Below are 20,558 nucleotides of genomic sequence, written 5' to 3'. Positions count from 1 at the left end.
GTCCATTTTGACAGGGGGGGGGGGGGGGGGCACTGAGTCACAGTGAGAAGGCACAGAGCTGAAGGGTTGGGGTTGGAGTGGGGGGGGCATCAAGGGTGGAGGCAGGAGAAGCGGAGGGGTGGAGGGAGAGAGAAGGAAGTGCCCCACTCAGAATATGGTGGTCTCGTACTTGGTGCTGATGGTGCGCTTGGAGTCCTTGGGGTCCACCAGCCACGTGGCGCTGCCCTGGGACTGGGAGTCGGCCTCCAGCTCCACAGGGTCCACCTGGGGGGTGGGGGAGATCACAACATCAGTATAGGACAGGACAGGCAGGATGGTTATCAGGGTTTGTGTCTGTACAGCGGGGATAAAAACAATGGAAACACAAAAAACAAAAACAGAACAGAGAGCACCTAAAGAAACTAACAAACTACCTACCACTAACACTAGTCTAGTGTCTCTAGTCTAGCTCTTTGCTGCCACTGTAGTCTCTAGACTTGAATCAGAATCAGTTTGTTTTGCTTAAAGCGGAGTGACTTGTCAGTGAAATAATATTATTTATTAAAATAATAATAGTAATAATAATAATAATATTATTAAGTTAGAGAGGATGAATGGTTTGGAGGTACAGTAGGGTTCCTGAAGTACTCTTTGCATCTCTTATTAAAGACCGTCAAACAGCTGATCCACACTCCTGCAATTGTTGCCAAATGAAAAATATTTAACTCATTGTGTCAAGGTGTATGCTATTTCAGCTATTTCATAACTATGTGTTATTTTAAATGGGATAGTGCCAATTCTGCATTAAAAAATGATTTTGGTATCAAAATGTAATTGCTGACAGACTCAAGAACGCCTTCTTTACATCTTGAACAAAGCAAGCCTGTTCATTTGATTGTACCCACTACTATGGAACAGAGGAAAGCAACCAAGACTTAGACTTAGCCAACAACATCAAGCCAAGCCACTAGAGGTCCCTCCAATCCCACAGGAATCACACACTCACACACACAAACACATGCAGTGCAGCAGCCAACACCATTATGCTTCTGGTGTCTCGGAACACTCTAGAAGATGTCTCAGTGGAATTGGAATTGAACACTGGAGTCAGAGTGTCAGCCAAATGAAGAGAAAAGACCAGCAGAGAGCAGACAGAGGGTGTCAACAGGACAGCATGAGGGATGGCTTTGGGTTGCATGGAGAGAACTTGATGAGTAGCACACAACTAAATGTGACAGGGTGATGGTAAAGTGAGAGAAACAGAAGAGAGACAAATAGAGGGAGCGACAGAGAGAGAGAGAGAGAGATAAAAAAAAGAGATAAAGGGAGTGAGGGATGGATGGAGAGACAGACAGACAGAGAGCTGGACGGACACCTGGACAGCAGGACTGCTAGAGTGCAGCGGGAGGAAGGAGGGCCGGTGGGTGGTGCACGTGTGACAGTAACAGCAGCGGCTGTCCAGCAGAGGAGAGCCCTGAGAGACGGAGACAGAGACCACACAACAGAGAGAGCGAGAGAGGGAGAGAGAGAGGAGAGAGAGGGAGAGAGAGAGAATAAGTGAGAGAGTGAGAGGGAGGGAGAAAGAGAGTGAGTGAGTGAGTGAGTGAGTGAGAGAGGGCGAAAGAGAGAGGGAGTACAGCAGGAGAGACAGAGACAGTGTGAGAGAGTGAGAGATGCAGGGAAAGAAAGAAAGATATGAAAAGATAGAGTGAAAGAGACAGCAGACAAGTTGAGGTGGGGGTAAGAAAGAACCGAGACATAAAGTCCCATTAACAAAGAGAAAGAGCGAGAGACAGAGAAAAACATAGAAGGTAAAGAGTGATCAGAAACAGAGATATAAACAGCACGTGGAAAGTGGAGAACAGAAAATGGATGCACTGAGCTGAAACACCATGACACCATAGACATTAACAGCTCTACCCATGGCCCATCTGAATCCATAGACGTTAACAGCTCTACCCATGGCCCATCTGACTGGATATGAAAGATCATGACACCATAGACATTAACAGCTCTACCCATGGCCCATCTGAATCCATAGACGTTAACAGCTCTACCCATGGCCCATCTGACTGGATATGAAAGATCATGACACCATAGACATTAACAGCTCTACCCATGGCCCATCTGAATCCATAGACGTTAACAGCTCTACCCATGGCCCATCTGACTGGATATGAAAGATCATGACACCATAGACATTTACAGCTCTACCCATGGCCCATCTGACTGGATATGAAACACCATGACACCATAGACATTAACAGCTCTACCCATGGCCCATCTGACACCGTAGACATTAACAGCTCTACCATGGCTGACTGGATATGAAAGCACTTCCACAGGGGAGATATGAACTACATTTCTGGAGCTTGTTGGATACATACAGGTAGAGATCCTAGTTTACAGGAAAAGTTTTTAACCTTTTTAGCTTTTAAAAGTCATAAACATGTCAAAGCTAATAATTATGCATTAGGTTTCCATATTAATGTTATCCATTGTTTTTTTCCAGAGCGTGAACCAGAGTTTCGTTTGTTTGGAACCATGTTCCTATACTCCCAATTAGTTCTTCTGGTACACGAAGAGCAGCAGAGTTGCTCCAAATTTATGCTGAATAGGAAACAAAATCTCCGACTGGAGCAGTGCGGTGAAAGCAGCCCTGAAGGTACCTGCGCTCACAGCGGAAATGTATTGAGCTTCCTGAATGGTTGGCCCTGAAAGGCTAATCACTGAATACATCATTTCAAACATTATTCAGATCACAGGTTTGCAAATCTATAGCTAATTGACTGGTTGCAGGCTAGAGAGAGAGAGAGACAGAAAGGAGAGACAAAGAGTGACTGTGAAAGAGTGTTGTGTGTGTGACTGTGTGTGTGTGTGTGTGTGTGTGTGTGTGTGTGTGTGCTGAACAGGCAGAGAGTTGTCTTTTGTAATTACATTGTAACTGAGAAAGCTACCTTAATGACCTATTAACAGGGTTATGGCTGCAACACACATCTGATACCCTACAAGGGTCTGGTAATGGAACTCATTCAATCTTTTCATATGTAGGCTTGCACTCTGTGAATCTCATCTGCTTGAGGCATTCAGTGTGTGTCAGAGGGTCTGTAGGCTTGTCTGACACACTCATATTCGGATGTGTGTGACACTCACCCCTGACTTCCTCGGGCCCCCCCTTGGTTTGGGCACCGGCCGGCTGGTCTTCGTCTCGATGACCTCCGACCCCAGACCTCCAGGCATGCCCTGCTGCTTTTTGGTCCTCTGAGCCTGCAGTGCGAGCTGATAGGCCACCTCGAACGCCTGTCCCAGGGTCAGGATGATCTCATAGGTCAGGTTCTGCCAAAGAAGGAGGGACAAGATCAGTGGTGAGAGATGGGAGGCTGGGGGAAGAGGCAACATTCTCACTCAGACACTTCCAGTCATAGATCTGGTTACATCTGATATATATTTATCTCATCTTTTTTGCAGAGGGCCTAAATCTATTCCATCCATTACCCATCAAGGACCCTCGCAAGTGAGAGTTTAATCTGATTTCCATATGATATTTATAATAAGTAATTTGATCTCTGAGGAGACAATGGTTCTCAGTATGAGTTTAGCCTGAAGATCACTTACAACTGCATATAAATTAAGACAGCATTATAAATGAAACAGAACCAAGGTCGTGTGCGTAATGTTGTGAATCCAAGGTGAAAATACAATAAACTGTTCTCTGTGTGTAGCTATCAGAGCCCTGGAGAGAAGGGGAACTCGGGGACAAGAAAAAAGAAAAGATGAAGCTATAGAACTGCAAGTCATCTTTTCCCCCCTCCTTGTTTCTTAAAGGGAAAAAAAGAAAAAAGAAACGTCTTGCTTCCTGCATCAATGTCAAGCGAAAGAGAAGAACGTGCGACAGCAAGCTGTTCCTTCCCCGATCCCCTCGTCTCAGCGCACCTGTTCTGACTACCCTGCTGTGTGACGCGCAGGTCTTTATTCAGGCGTTCTGTCTGGAAACAAACGGAGCAGAATCTCAAGCAGAAGTGGCAAAACCTGCGCTGACGTTCCAGGATAAAGACACCTGTCAACTTCGGATTAGCGGGTGTGTGGCTGGATTAAAGCTACAAAACAAACAAACTTCTGGATCTCATATGCTGTGTACACTCACCTCCCTAATGTACAGCCTTCCTGATATACCTTTCCCCTGTGCCCAACTCACTTTAGGACAGTCCCAGCTCAACCCACAATAACCAAAAGGTATCTTTATGAAGCCAGCCTGCCATAATATTGGTAGGTGTGACTGTGAATCAGGCCAAAACAGATGCACAAAATCTGTGTGACTCAGACCTGTACTTCCTGCGTAGACCTGACAATACTGGTTCATGGAGGAGCATCGCGCCGGAAAATATATGAATGAATTACAAAATGAATTTGTAGTGGAACTAATGAGTTAAATCACAGTTTAGCACATGGGAGGAGAAAAAAACGTGACACCATTATCACTGTCTGAGCCAGAGCTTCTCCAAGTCTTTTCCTGTCTCTCTTGACTCCCGAAGATGGCTGTTAGTTATGAGAGGGTGATCAGTAAAGACAAATCACGTCGCAGATAGCCTTGAAGTTTTAATGTGTTATTACAAGAGGGAGTCTCTAGTCAGGGTGATACATCCTTCCCCTGTAATTCTTTCCTCATGCAGTATTTAGGTTCAAATCTCATGACACCCATTAGATCCTAGCATATCGCTTCCAACAGTGGGTCTTACTGAAACTTTTCCATACCTTTTCGATGACCCTTAATGAAATCTCCATGACCTTTCACAACCTACGCACACACAACATTGCGTCCACGGGCTGGGTCTAATTATTGAATGAAAATGAGACAAACTTTCCCATTCCTTTTCTGATAGGTTAGTTATGTCTACATTCTGAGATGAAAAGGACCACAGAAATGCATGGTTCACTTGCTAGCATAGGCCTCTTTAAAGCCATATATCTTGCATAAGCAGTAAGGCAGGGCTACCCTATCTTAACTCAGCGTATGACTAATCAAGAGTATTTTCAAAGCAAAGGCATTACGAGATGAGTTAAATCCTTGGCTATAAATCGTATCTGTCAATGCCATGGAAATGTATCCAAGTCTAAAACGTATCTGTACAGAAGACACAAGAGCACAGTGGCAAAAGGATTTTTTGGGGCCTTGATACCTTAATGGGGACTGAGATCATGAGGTCTGGTTTCAAATACGTTTTATAGTCTCAACAAAAGACAATGACATATCTTGCCTCATTGTCTTGCCTTAGAAAAACGGGACCATGTGATGTGCCAACACAGGATATGCATTTTTCAAGATAATTAGTTCCACAGGTTATGACACGGGACATACTGCGTCACGTTGCATCAGAACAATCCAGAGCAGATTTTGATAATTACGCCCTCCTTAGAAATACAACAATTTGATCACCATGATGTGACAATCAAAATGAGATTTCCTGTGCCTTCACACTGAGGCGAAGGCTTTGGAGGGCGGAGCTCAGACTGAGGCTTCACGGAGAACTCTCTGTTCCCACTGTTATATGGGAGTAGGAAGCAATCAGGTTTTGTAACCCGCATTAATCCATAAAATGTATCCTATACACAAACCAGGGGTCCTATATCTCTTACACCCCTGGTTTGCCAAATCGAATTTCATGACTTTTCCAAAACCTCAGATGAATTCTCTTTTCCTGGCCTGGAAAATGGGATTTTAAAATTCCATGACTTGATGTACATGATTGACATCACCGTGGGAACCCTGTGTATTGTTTGGTGAATATCTGAAAGGGTGATGGTGGTCCTTACTACGTCTACTGTGCTGAAGACGTGGCAGTAGTGGTGGTTGGTCTGCAGGTCCTTGGTGATGTAAGCAAAGGTACACAAGTCCTCCGGATCTTGAGCCGCACAGGAGATGTTCCTTATCTCATGTTCCGCGATAATGTTCTGCAACGGAACAGACAAAAGGGCAAGCTTTGTCAAGACCTGTGCATCTTGCTCAAATGGCAGAGCACAAACAAAGAGCCATGGCAGTAATGTATTACTGCAGGGACAAGAGAGATGCCTTTCCACTGTCAGCAAAGGTTAGCCTATAAGACTGTAAATGTATCAGTACTGATGGATGACCTCACCGTCTGTGTTTGACAGAGGGTACAAAGATAAGAAGAAAGAATGAACGAGAGAGAGAAAGAGAGATAGAGATAGAGATAGAGAGAGAGTAAAAATGTGTGTATGTGAGTGAGTGTATATGTGTGTGAGTGAGTGTATATGTGTGTGTAAGTGTGTAAGTGTAAGTTTGATTTGAAATTCAAAGTATGCACAGATGTACACACAACATTATTTGATCATTATACAATAATTTAAACTACAGCAGATGTAGAACGGTGAGGTGTTTTACTCTATACCTCAGCAGGCTACATGTAAAAGGGATTTTTTTAAGGATCAAAACTTCTCGAAGACAGTAGCACCCACCTTGTTTGCCGCGTCAATGAACTTCACCCCTTTGTAGGTGATGGACAGGATGATGGTGGGGACCTTCCTCAGCTGCTCTGTTGACCTCTGAGGGAAATGAAAACACACACACACCCAATCAAAACCCTGCCCAGCCTCGCTCAGCTTAGCCCAGCCCAGCCCTACATGCAGGTGTCGACAGCAACGAACTTGACAACAACGCTGAAACACGTGTTGGGTGACCTTAAACTTGGCTGCCTTGCTTGTTATATTTCCGAGCCCTGGCACCAGCGAAGTGAACAGACAGCGTGATTCTGCCATGCCTCATCTCCTAATGGCTCCCTGTGGCAGTGATAACAGCAGCGTTGTCTCTCTCTGCCTCAGAGATGAATCTTCCCCCAAGTCACGGTATTGTATCGCAATCAATAACTGTTCAAAATGCAACACTGTGAAAACCCTGGTGATGAATTCATTTAACCTTATGGAATTTGGCTGAAAGGTACGCACTGAGAATAAGAGTACACAAGAGGGGGGGGGGGGGGGGGGGGGAGTGTGCATCCTTTATCGAAACCTCTGCTCCTACACTCCTCTGCGTCCAAGAGAAATGGGTGGGGGGAGGGTGGGGGGTAGGGTAGAGGGACTCATGACTCATCTGTACCCAGCAGGGTGTGGCCCTGCTCTGCTCTGTTGCAGCATCGATTACCCGCGGTGATCGTCTGAATGGAGCTTTGGTTATCCGTTTAAATGGAAATGAGCAAAGCTGTTCATTAGCCGCAGCGGGCTACGGCTCCCTGAGGCATGCTAAGTCAGCACATGCCAATGGCTTTTCAGCAGCTGGAGTGCTTACTGACTGGGATGCGTATTTCTTTCCACTGCATGAAGTGTGTGAGTGTTGGTAAACAGCATGTCTATGGCCAACTAGTTTGTATGAACACGTATATATCTATATGGACATCAAATTGTCACAAATACAGTTGTTGGATGTCAGAACCTCCCTTCAACCTCAGTATAAACACATGGCCATAAATGAACATGATAGCACACTGATCTCAGACCAGCAGTGAAGATGGCGGACTACCTACCCTCATTTTAGAGCAGGCGTCTTGTGTGGACTCCGTCCCCCGCAGGTCTTTGATGAGCATGGAGCCCAGATACTGGAAACAGAGAGAGAAGCCAGTGAGTTCAGTCACACAGACAGACACGAACAAAACCCTGAACCCTCAGAGCCGTGCACTGGACATTTGGCAGTGGCATTGTGTCACCTCCATGTGACCCTGCACTTCCTTGCACCTGTAGAGCATCTACACTGCGTCAACATCACCTCCACACCATGATTACATGCCAAATGAGCAATAAAACGTCACATATAACTATATCTAGGCCTCCATGTGGAGTGAAGGCATAGAGGTGGTACTGGTGCTTTCTGGGAAAGTGAGTCCTCCAGGAGCACAGCCTGAGGGGTTTAGTCTCACGTCTCTACAACAGTGTGAGTCTGAAGGAGTGTTCAGTGTGTCAGTGTTGCTGGTGCTCACGTTAGCCTCGTAGCCGCAGGACTCAAAGATGAGCTTCTCGGGCTGGTGGTGCCAGTTCTGCACAGGGGCATACGGGGCAGCCAGGCTTGGGGGTCGTAAGGTCAAACGGGGCTCCCTGTGCCGCTCCTCATACCGCTCCTGAAGGAGGATCCACAGAGAGAAGAGGGAAGAGATAGATAGACAGAGAGACAGAGAGAGAAAGAGAGAGGGGGGATAAAATAATATTAGATAGGGGACATGTGAGACAGTAACACAGAGAGAGGAGAGAAAGATGTTTGGATTTGAAGAAATAACAGATAAACAAACAGGGAAATCAAAGGGTCGAGAACTCGATACAGGAGAGAGACAGACAGAGTGAAAGAAAAAAGATGAGAAAAAGAGAGGAGAGGAGATTCAAACAGAGAAAACAAACAATCAAGGTCAATGCCCACTGGCGGCATCTGACGCGTGTCAAGATCTGCCAGAGCGTAGAACAAGGTTCTATTTCTAGAGCGCCAGAACCACAGAATTGGTTTTCCACATTTCCCACATGAATCCACATATCCGTACAGTTTTCTACAATTTGATCCGACTTTTATGGCGCTGTGGGTTAAAAGCATTATTTTTCTTTCCTTAGCAACTGTAGCCAAACAAAACTAACAAAAGCCCCCAAGTTTATGAAGTAGTTGGCTAATAAAAATGATGACCTAATGGCATAGTGATATCTATCTAGCTATTGTCAATGAAAATGTCACTGAAACATGAGTCTTTCTTATGCCTTAAACTATCGCTAAATAATGTCTCGTTTTCACTATTTTGACAGTAACACCGTTAATGGATGTCTCAAAATGTTAGGTGCATTCCATGACGCTCCACCCACCATTGCCACCAGTGGGTGTTGGACTTCGTTGTCTCCCCCACTGTTAGACACTGTTAGACACTTCTCATCTAATGTACTGATCCAGTGACCCATCTAATGTACTGATCCAGTGACCCATCTAATGTACTGATCCAGTGACCCATCTAATGTACTGATCCAGTGACCCATCTAATGTACTGATCCAGTGACCCATCTAATGTACTGATCCAGCGACCCATCTAATGTACTGATCCAGTGACCCATCTAATGGTCTGATCCAGTGACCCATCTAATGTACTGATCCAGGTACTGAGGGTGTGTCTGGGCCATCGGCGTCCACTCACGTGAGAGTAATGCCTCTCGCTGCGGGGCCGCTGCACGATGTCATAGTCCGGCTCAGGCCCACCTCGCCTTCTCCCAGAATCCCCCGGGGGCAGGAGCGGATCCATGGAGCGGCCCGTGTAGGAGTCCATGTGACTGAGAGGGGAGGAGGTCTGTGACATCAGATCCTGACACTGACGGGAGAGACCAACACAACGCAGAACACGTATGACCACATGCTATTATAGAATGACACAACAAATCTGTGTAATATGTTTTGATGTGAAACATCACATACATTGTGGCAGTATCTAGTTAGTATACATATCCAAATGCATGTGTCTGGTATGTGTTCCTATACGCGTGTGTGTGTGGGAGGTTTAAAGGGACGTACTCTGATCTGGGAGAGGCGTGGGGGTTTGACAGGAGGCTCCTCGTAGGGTCGCTCCGCTAGTGATGCGATAATACGCTTCCTGTGGCCCAGCAGCGTGATCTTCAGCACCTTCACCAGAAACACACACACACACACACACACACACACACACACACACACACACACACACACACACACACACACACACACACACACACACACACACACACACACACACACACACACACACACACACACACACACACAAAGAACAGGTCATAAACAATATCCACAGCACGTACATAATAAAATGCATGATCCAAATGCAGACCAAGTTAAGCAGTTATCTCACACAAACACACTGGTAGAGAGCACATGAGATCATCACAGTGAACATCATGGTGAATATCATTGGAGGGAGAGCCCCAATCAGAGAAGAGCTCACTGCTGCAGCAGAAGTCTATAAATGGAACAAATCTCTTAAAATTCTATCAGTGTCAGTGAATGATGCAGCTTTAAAAGCCAAATCTCACGCATCTCAAACACTAAAAAAAGCTCAATCGTCGTCTCACACGGCTGGCCACATTTCTGCCAGCATTTCTCCTCTTAAAAAGAACCTTATTTGTCTGCAGGGTCTTTCACAGTGCAAATCAGTTCCTTTACTCGTCCACTTGTCTGCTCTCTGGTTCCCCCAGGAGGGACATTTTAATCTATTTTTTTCTTAATCTGTTTTTTCTCATCTGGTGTGGTGATCCGTGACAGATTTTGGCAGATTTGGCCTGTGCTCACATTGACAATCTCCAGCTCCCACAGGTTCTTGACGCAGTCGAGGGAGCGGTAGCCGCTGGACAGGAAGTTGTGCAGGTACTCCTGCAGGCCCAGCGTGTCCAGCCAGGACGAGAGAGACGTGCTGCCGTCGCAGCCCAGAGGCTTCACCTGCAGGGGGACAGAGAGGAATGCGGTGAGGACATGGAGTCTGTGCAATGAGGTGGGGAGAAAAGCAACACAGACATGTGAATGAATGCGCTAAACTGCCACAACACACACACACACACACACACACACACATACACACATTCATATGCTCACATGTACACACACACACACACACACACACAGATGAAAAAAGGAGCACACACACAGATGATAAAAGGAGTCTTACACACACACACACACAATACAATTACAGCCTGAATAGATGAAAGAGGTGTGTTAGTGGCAGAGACGTCACAGTGGTTTTTGTATACACAGTAAACCCCTTTGTAAATTCATTTGCAAACCACCTCCAAATTACAGAGCTGGAAAAACATTAAAAACAGCCCTTATTAAAAAGCCCTGCCTGCAGTCCAGCTTGCTTTAGAAGCAGATCAAACAAAGTCTTACACCAACATTTAGTGCATGGGTAGCAATTAGGAATATAAATCTGCAGCAAGTTAGTAATGGCGGCATTGTGAGAGGAACACTGTTGTTTGACAGAAGAGGAGCCTGAAGAGGTTGAGACTGAAGAGGTGTGTGAAGGGGAGGTGGAAGGGTACTGTGTGGAGGTTAGGGGTGTGTGAGGGGGAGGTGAAGGGCACTGTGTGGAGGTTAGGGGTGTGTGAGGGGGAGGTGAAGGGTACTGTGTGGAGGTTAGGGGTGTGTGAGGGGAAGGTGGAAGGGCACTGTGTGGAGGTTAGGGGTGTGTGAGGGGAAGGTGGAAGGGTACTGTGTGGAGGTTAGGGGGGGGAGGAGAGACAGACCTTGGGCAGGGAGCGAGCTGCATGCAGGATCTTCCTCCTGTGACCCGGGTCTGAGATGCCAATCTCCCGCAGGTCCTGATCTTCCATCACGTTATTGCCCTGTGACACACACACACACACACACACACACACACACAAGAACTTAAGACTCAACATTCCCAATGTGAGAGAAACAGTTCCATCTCCCCAGAACAAAGGGCCATTAGAGATGGAGACCACCACAGCTGGTTAATGCTCTCTCTACAGAGACCCCTCCTGGCCTGCTGTGGCTGCAGTGACAGGACACCAGACTGGAGGCACCAGCCCTGTTCCCCAGCCTACAGCCCTCTATCACGCCATCAGTCTGGTGTAATTACACTCTGGAGGACCAGATCCACATCCCATCCACCTGCTGAGGGGCATCCAGTGTGCCCCCTCCCCTCTCTTCCACGATAGAACACATCCACAACCCCCCCCCCCCTACCCCACACACTAGAATCTCAACCATCTCAAACCCAACATAAATATGAGCCTGAGCAGGGTGGAGGAAGATGGGGGCATGCGGCGATCGAAGGACCGGCAGGGTTTTTCCTCCACAATACAACCATGGGGGACAGACCAGTGCAGGGGGGACGGACCAATGGGTGGACGATCAATGTTATAGATCTATGGAACCACCAGGAAAAAAGGCTGACCACTGGAGAGGCCTGAGTGTGTATGTATGTGTATGTGGAGATTTTAACGAGTCATTGACCACCACTATGCAGAAAACACACTGCATAGGGGTGCGCGGGTGTGTGTGTTGTGGCAGTGGGACTCATCAGACTGCTGGAGAGTTTCTGCCATTAGCCAGACCATCAAATTAAAGAATAATTACAAGGCTTTCCTCAGATTACTAATTATCACGGAGCCATAAAGAGATGATGACGCCTCCCCAAAGACTCCACAGATAAAGGAGGGGAAGATGGAGGAGAGGGGCGGACAGGACGGGTGGCGGGTGGCCTGGCTCCAGGAGGAGTGTCAGACTAACAGTGCACAGGGTCTGATACTAATGTGATGCTACTGCACTGGAGAGTGATACAGGAAGGAGAGAAGGAGGGAAAGAGAGAGGGAGAGGGAGAAGGGGAGGATGAAAGAGAGAGAGGGGATTATGACCTCAATAGCACACCTCAGCAGGTAGCTGGAGATTTGTCACGCCGGGGGGGTTAGGCATCAACATGATCAGACAAGGGTGCACAGATACGAGCGCTTGTCCACAAACACATACACACGTGCGCACACGCACGCACACGCACACACAATCAGTGCACATAAATAACCACATACAGGCAAATGTACACACACACACACACACACACACACACACACACACACACACACACACACACTCCCATGACTGTCACACAGAGCAGAAAGAGTGTCTCCTGATAACGGCCTCCTTTTCTCCTCGCTGTCATGTCTCCTCTCCCAGCTGCTATGAGGGAGGACAGTCAGGGAGGCACGGGGAGCGTGACAACATGAGATGGAGATGGGGGGAGGGGGAGAAGGAAGAAATTGAGAGAGAGAGCGAGAGATTTAGAAAGGAGTGAAATGAAAATGAATGAGAGTCTAATACAAGGAGCTGCCTAACATTCTGTTTATACCTCTAATATCTCATTCTGGAGTGACAGCTTTTGGCTTTTATGTGCTCCTGTGTGTGTTCTCCATTAATCTCCCTTGGCAGGATGGAAATGATTGTGTGTGTTTTTCCGTGTGTGTGTACAAGAACGTATGACATTGTGTGCGCATCCCTACTGGTGCTTGTGTGTGTAGACTTGCCTGTTTCTTTTTATGTCTGTGCGTGTACAGTACAGTACAGTACAGTACAGTGTGTGTGTGTGTGTGTGTGTGTGTGTGCGCGCGCATGTGCATGTATTTATGGAGTAGCCAGGGAAACGAGGCAACACTAAATCTGCCTGAAGCATTTATTGTCCAAACAGCGCTGAGCTCACAAACTTGGGGGAAAGAGAGAGAGAAAGAAAGAAAGAAAGAAAGAAAGAAAGAGAGAGAGAGAGAGAGAGAGCGAGAGAGAAAGGGAGTGAATGAGTGAGATCTATCTTTCTGTTTCTACAGTGCTGATGCTGAACACCCAAGCTCATCGTCTGCCGTAACTGGCCCAAACAGCAGAGGCTGTAGCTAAATGTCACAAAGAGAACAGTGGTCACCCAATAGACACAATGCTCCTATCAACTTGACCTGCTCTACTTTCCAACGGGGATGATTGATTCACTGACAACAAGCACCATTAGCAGGAGCCTGTGGAGAACATAATCCTATTTCCTCCTTTGAGCACAGCGCACAGGCAAAGATAGGCAAGTGTGTATGTGTGTGAGTGAGTGAGTGAGTGAGTGAGAAAGAGAGAGAGAGAGAGAGAGAGAGAGAGAGAGAGAGAGAGAGAGAGAGAGAGAAAGAAAGAAAGAAAGAAAGAAAGAAAGAAAGAAAGAAAGAATAAAAGAAAGAATAAAAGAAAGAAAGAGAGAGAAAGAGAGAACGGGAGAGAGGGAGAAAGAGAGAAACTCTTTTGGGATCAATTGCTTGTCAGGGCTGCTCCTACTAGCTGGATAGCTACAAATGAAAGAAAGAAAATAGCCATCGAACACATGGAAAAAGAGGAGAAAACAGATGGGGGTCCTAGAGAAACACCCCAACATGGCCTTTGGTTGCCGTCTAGAACAGGATGGGTTAGCGCTGATTCCGAACCATTACACACACTGGCATTGTAAGGGATTCAAAGGGTTTCAATGCACTGATTGATCATTAGCAAACTTTTCAGAGATTACAATGAATAATCTATAATCTTTCTGCCGTAACCTCTCTTTCCCTGAATTATACCCATGAGCCCATAGAGAGGTGCACAAATACTGGGGCATTCATCAAAGATAATGCACTGATACACTGTCTGAAAGAGAAAGAGAGAAAGAGCGAGAGAGAGAATGAGAGCGAGCGAGAATGAGAGAGGGAGAAAGAGAGAGTTCACAAAAGTATTACCCAAGTGCAGACTGCTAACGGAGTGGCCAACTGTCTGCTTAACAGAGACGAACAAACAGTCCTTCTGCAATTACCTATTATCTCTTATCATCACAGTCACTGAGACAGAGGCAGAATCCTGATTCATTGCCCTTGACAAAATATCTACTATTTTCTATTCACTGTCCATTAAGAAAAAGAGAACGGGGGGGGAGTGAGGCATAAGAAGAGTACAAAATGAAGGGAACAAAAGAGAGAGAGAGAGAGAGAGAGAGAGAGAGAGAGAGAGAGAAAGGGCCAGCGAAAGAGAGAGGGCCAGAGAGAGTTTAGCCTCTGTGATTCGAGAACTCTGGGGAAATCACTTTAATGCACTTTGACTAATGTTGCCAATTTTGTAGCTTGGCACCCTCTTTTAGACGAAGAGGGAAAGACGCCAGTGGGGTACCGTACAGATGCTGTGTCCGCACGGTGGGCGCTCACGCCAAGGACAATGCACCGCGCCCACGAGCGAGCCACACAAACGCCAGGCATTCACTCAAGTATGTGCTTCTTCAGAAGGTGAACGTCAGACTGAATGTTGCTCACTCTTGCTTTTGTGTCTGACCATAACCAAACACACGACAAAGTATCAACTGCAGCCAGGACAGAGACATCAAACACTGTCTCTCTCTGACACACACACATCACACATCACACCAGCATCCGTGCCCTCTGAAACACCAACCACTCAGGGGAGACGGGCTTGTTTCTGCCCAACACTTCTATGCTCAGCTGGAAACACGAGGCGTCAGACATGGGCACCACAGCCATGGGGTCAGCAGAGGAAATAAGACATTGGAATAAGGCATGTAGCCCTTTTCACTACAGCCTGCTAAATACAGTAGGTGCCATTTTAAAACTGCTCTTATGTCCATGTGTGGGCCGAGTGGTTTGAATGTAGGTCTCCTGGTCCTGGTTCTCCACAGGTCTTTAGGACGCTGGTCCCCCTGCTTCTGTGCTCCATGGCCTAAACACACACACACACACACACACACACACACACACACACACACACACACACACACACACACACACACACACACACACACACACACACACACACACACACACACACACACACACGCTGGGCTTTCTGTCTGCTCTGGTAGAAGACAAGATGTTTGCTAAGTCGGTCAGTGAATGAGAGCTAGTGCTGAGAGAGGGTGAGGGTCACAGTGAGGGAGAGAGAGAGAGAGAGAGAGAAGGAGAGAGCGAGAGTGAAGGAGAAAGAGTGAGAGAAGGAGAGAGAGAAAACCCATTATAAAAGACAGAGAGGAGAGAAAGAGTACACAAGTGGAAGATGGCCAGAAAGATTGAGACAGTGGGAGACGAAGTGAAAAACAGCAGTGAAGGCGATGTGTCAGTGAGCGTAATGGAATCAGCTCCTTCACCTCAATCATTCTCGTGTTGATGAGAAGGTTAAAGTTCCACTGCTCACACGCACGCACGCACTCACACACACACACACAGCACTGGCCCTCCTGACTTTCATCACAGACCAAATTAATTATACAAGTCGCCTTTCATGTCATCCACACAGCCTGCTAACCTTTTCAAAGCCCACACAAAATTAAACAAGTCTTCCTCTCTTTCTCCCTCTCCCTCTCTTCATTCAGTCCTCATATCTTTTATGTGAGAGACCAGAGGAAGAGCAAAGCCTTGACCGTAACGGTTCGTGTTTCACCGGCCAGGCACGTTTTGGTGGGCTCTGCCGTGACTCTTTTGATGTGCTGCTCATTCCAGCCCTAGAGCTAGTGAGCTGCTTGATTGAAATCCAAGACGTTCTATGGGCAATCATTACTTAAGCAGCCGTGTGCAGGCAACTTCCTCCAACCTCAGACTTCAAGGAAACGTTGCCTCAAAAAAATTAAAGTAATAATAAAAAATATATATCTTATACATTTTCCTTCAGCCAAGGGCATGAGGGCATTTTAATCAGTATTAGAATATGCAAACAGAAATCCCAGAGTTGTCCTGCGACTGTCGTGCTGAGATTTTAGTGCTTTAACGGATGCAGTGACCACCAACATTTCTATGAAAGGGGGGAAACTACGTTGAACTGGACTGGCCTGAATATCCAGGTCAGTCAGGTCTCAGTCAGCACATTTGGACGAGGACCATCCATCCGTTTGACTGTCATGATCCATAATGATCCTCTGAGTGATCACCCCGTGGGGGGAGCAGCACCTCGTGCCCCTGACCCCAACACCCACCCTCCTCCCTGGAGTAATCTCCCCCCCTTACTATGTCGATGCGAATGCATCTCATTTCTTTTAACAAGGTTCCACTTGGCCAGCCCACCACCAACAACAGAGCAATCACTGCTATCATATTGATCACAGCCTGGGGGACGGTGGAGGAGGAGCGGTGCGGTGCGGTGCGACTCGGATGGAAAACAAAGTGCTTTAATTAATGATTTCGGAGCAAGGGCCCCAAATAATCACCAAGCTCATCAACCCCCCCACAGCTAGGAGACGCTCTTGATAATTTCGACAGGGTCACGCTACATTAGACTGCCCCTAACAGATGGAGTCAGTCTTCTTCTCTTTCTTCCCCTCCCCTCCCCTCCCCTCCCCGTCCACGCCGCCACCAGCACCACGTCGAGCGCTGGAGATGGAGAGCGGGAATGAGTGGGTGACGTCAGTGGCCCTAAATCTGAGCAGCTGCTGGATGTAAAAGCCACTTGCGCCCGAGGACGCTCGAGGAGCCGTCTTCAATTCTTAATTTGCCGTCGCTCTCTTCTGCACGTCTCTGGCCCGAGAGCTCAATTAGGGGGAGGAAGCGGATGAGAGACGTGGGGATGGAACGGTGGCACACGGGGATACACACGTGTATATTCAATCATATAAAACACACATACACACACACACACACACACACACACGTGTATATTCAAATCATATTAACGCACATACGCACACACACGTGATTGCAGTGCAGTATTGACAGATAGAGATGTAGGGAAGGGTACAGAGTAATTGTGACAAACAGACACACACAAAAACACACTTGGTAGTACACACACACAAGCATACCCATGTGCACACACGCAAAAGCAAACACATACACTCACGCAAGCACACACACACACACACACACACACACACACACACACACACACACACACACACACACACACACACACAAAAACCCCTCTGTGTTTGCAGTGGACCTGCTGGTGGGGGAGAGCCTAGAGCCAAAGTCATTCAGCTGCCTCCTAGCTTATATCCTACTGGCAAATACATCTGTAATTAACTGGAAGACTAAATCATCTCCCTGCCTAATGACAACGAGAGACCGACCACCGGAAGGTGTGGACACACACACACACACACACACACACACACTCACACACATCAACAGACACACAGAAATGCATGCATGCACACACACACACACGAAAACACATGCACACACACACACAAAAACAGAGAAACATGAATGCACACACACAGTACACACACACACACACACACACACACACACACACACACACACACACACACAGTACACACAGTGCACACACACAGTGCACACACATACAGTGCACACACATACGTGCAAAAATAAAAAACACCAAGCACACCCAGGACGCTCCAGATTAGCTGGTGTAAGAGTCAGTATGTGCACTGTTGTACGACAGATGTGCTGAAACACCTGGTTTGGCACCCGCTGCAGAGGGGCATGAGCAGAGAGGATCACCCACAGCACATTCATCACACACACTCCCCGCCATTTCAACAAAAGCCTGCATCAAACAGAATGACCTACCGAGAGCGCAGGGAAAAAAAGAAATCAGAGACATGCAAATAAGGATGAGGGCGCGGGCAACCGCAGCCGCGCTTTAAAAATGCAGAGCTCCGAGCGTGCCCGGCGCACTGCTGCAAGCGCTATCAGGGAAGTAGACATGTGCTAGAATTCTGATGAGTGAAAAAAAAAAAAAGGACACGGGGGACTGATAACACTTCACACAAACACAGAGCCTATGCTTTCGCTCGCTTGGATCGTCAGTCTCACCGGAAAAAGATTAAGTGTTTACACCTCGAGCTGCGGAAGTACAGAAATGTGTAGGAGCGAACGGTCTGTGTTCTTACTGAAATTTGGATTAGTGCTATCTGGAGCTCGGAGTGCTTTAATAGTGAGTGGAGAATGGAGTGGAGAATTGGCTCTGGGAGAGAGGAAGTCTTAGAGAAGGAAAAGAGAAAGGGAGAGAAGGAAGAAGGGGGAGAGGTAGAGAGGCCGTCCTTAAAAATGTGTTTGTTTGCTGCAACATCCAAATCTAAAAAGAAAAAAATGGGTAGGTAGGTAACTCCCCATCACCCCACCCCCCAAAAAAGAAGAAGAAGATAATTCTAATTCCCCCTCTGCCTGCTACCTCAGTGCTCACCCTATCCAGACATATGTAAGGCTCACTCTTTCTTGTTTCAGGACTGATAGCATCTCTTTGTTGCCTATGAAACAGCATACAGATGGGCCAACATCTTTTTATCATGAGTTACTGGTACCATTCTAGGCTTAGTTCAAAGGAAATTGGGATTTGTCAACCTGGGCCCTATTTTTAGATCTTTTTGGGTCCAAATTCTTAGTAGGGATCGAAATCCAGCAGCTGCAAAACGGCTATACAATGGTATGCTATGGAACCAAACATGCAAGTCAAAGTGTTTTCGCCACTGACAGGCTCGTCTCACAACATGGAAAGGATCCCTACAGAGATACAACTGCATCTGTTTGACTAATATAACTGTAAAGAAACTGGAGAAAATGTTTGTGAGTATTTGACCGGCCTCTTCTTCCCGTCTCTGATGTAGCACCCCATTCAGTGCCTGTAGTCGACTGGCCTACTGTGGTGCTGGAGTGGGCACTCAGAGGAGAGCGCCTCCCTTCCATAATCAACTCTGCAATTTTTAATTCTTCCCCTATTCTAGCGCCGCTGATTGGTTCACTGATGTTAGGCACTAAACCCAGAGGCTCTGGATAGAGGGACAGAAAGAGAGAGAGAGAAAGAGAGAGAGAGAGAGAGAGAGAGAGAGGGAGGGAGGAAGGGAGGGAGGGGGAGAGAGGGAGGTGGAGAACAAACCTCATTGAAGAAGGCGTAGCAGGTAAATGAATAGGGCAGGTGTGTGTGAGTGCATGTGTGTGTGAATGTGTGTGTGTGTATCTGCATTTGTGTGATTGTGTGTCTGTGCCAGAAAGAAAGTGATTGGGAGAAAGAGAAGGAGAACTGAAGCATCCATCCTGAACTCTCCTGGAGACCCCCCTGGCGGGCAGGATTATCTGCGGGTCCAGGCTACCGTCATTTCCATAGTCGTCATGCCAACAGACAGGGCTGAGCAGGAACCTGGAGAATTCACCTCATCACAAGGTGTCTGTGTGTGTGTGTGTGTTAACGCATGAAGCACGGTTCTGACACACTTGCCTCTGATCTCGGAACACAGCATCACATTAAAGTGTATTGTGCCATACTAATCATCCCCCCCCCCCCCCCCATTTGACATCCTTCCATTGAGAAGCTCCAACTATCTTTAGTAAGCCCACAAGGCTGCCAGGACTGGCAGAGCGTCTGTGGGAGTCAGCTGGGGAGCCTGTATTAATAATGAACTACTTCTGTGGCTTTGACATTCATGCATCCATACATTCATGGGTTGGGTTTCAGCCTGGTAAGAGCGCGTGTGAGCGTGTGTGTGTGTGTGTGTGTGTGTGTGTGTGTGTGTGTGTGTGTGTGTGTGTGTGTGGGAGTGCTTTCATCCTAGAGCTACTGCGGGACGTACTGAAACTGAGGTTGTGAAGAGGGGTGAAAGATGTTGAGAGTGTAACAGCATAATGAGGAGCAAAATCCTAAAAGCCCAAAACTATTCTTCCGTCCAATGTAATATTTAAGAAATCTCCCAAAAGAGGCAGTGCTGTTTGATGTGGACCTCAGCACTGTGCTACTGTCAAGGCCATACATCTCTCCTGGGCTGTAAATATCTGGATACAAGGGACAGCTAGAAACATAAATGTAAATAAAATGCTAATGTAAATGACTGACCTCAACAGATGCTGTGTTGTGTGTTGTGTGTGTGCGCGTGCCAAGAGTCTGTTGCTCCTCTGACTGACGGTGAAGATTTACGACTCCTAACTAAGCGAGTCATGAAAAGCCCAGAAAGGCACCGAGCCAGGCAGCTCAACTCTGCGGCGACCTTCACGTGTCAGTGAGGAAGAAGAGACAGACAGACAACAAACTGAGCTGTGACTGGAGTGATCAAACACAGAGCCCAAGCAGGCGAGACGCGGGGCCTCGCCTGTCCTCAGGATGCTAA

At 47.1% G+C, this 20,558-nt stretch overlaps 1 protein-coding gene across 8 annotated transcripts in view; it reads right to left on the bottom strand.

Moving 5' to 3' along the window:
- Positions 1–20,558, bottom strand: part of LOC105894207 (ankyrin repeat and SAM domain-containing protein 1A) — a 97,720-nt gene that overhangs the window by 4,813 nt on the left and 72,349 nt on the right. For 5 of the 8 annotated variants that reach the window (XM_031566593.2, XM_031566591.2, XM_031566592.2 and 2 more), the window contains 10 exons: positions 11,236–11,334; positions 10,286–10,432; positions 9,518–9,625; positions 9,147–9,317; positions 7,965–8,102; positions 7,515–7,586; positions 6,454–6,540; positions 5,791–5,928; positions 3,133–3,315; positions 133–264 (listed from right to left, as the gene is read on the bottom strand). In XM_031566593.2, the coding sequence (XP_031422453.1) occupies positions 148–264; positions 3,133–3,315; positions 5,791–5,928; positions 6,454–6,540; positions 7,515–7,586; positions 7,965–8,102; positions 9,147–9,317; positions 9,518–9,625; positions 10,286–10,432; positions 11,236–11,334 (1,260 nt within the window). In that variant the 3' untranslated portion in view covers positions 133–147. Of the gene's footprint in view, positions 1–132; positions 265–3,132; positions 3,316–5,790; positions 5,929–6,453; positions 6,541–7,514; positions 7,587–7,964; positions 8,103–9,146; positions 9,318–9,517; positions 9,626–10,285; positions 10,433–11,235; positions 11,335–20,558 lie in introns of those variants that run through there. The other 3 variants (XR_004163577.2, XM_031566594.1, XM_031566595.2) reach the window with 1 other exon arrangement.

The sequence above is a fragment of the Clupea harengus genome, chromosome 4 (genome assembly GCF_900700415.2).
Source record: "Clupea harengus chromosome 4, Ch_v2.0.2, whole genome shotgun sequence".
Classification (NCBI taxonomy): domain Eukaryota; kingdom Metazoa; phylum Chordata; class Actinopteri; order Clupeiformes; family Clupeidae; genus Clupea; species Clupea harengus.
Note: the sequence above shows the minus strand (reverse complement) of the source record. Positions and strands in the feature narration are given on the sequence as shown.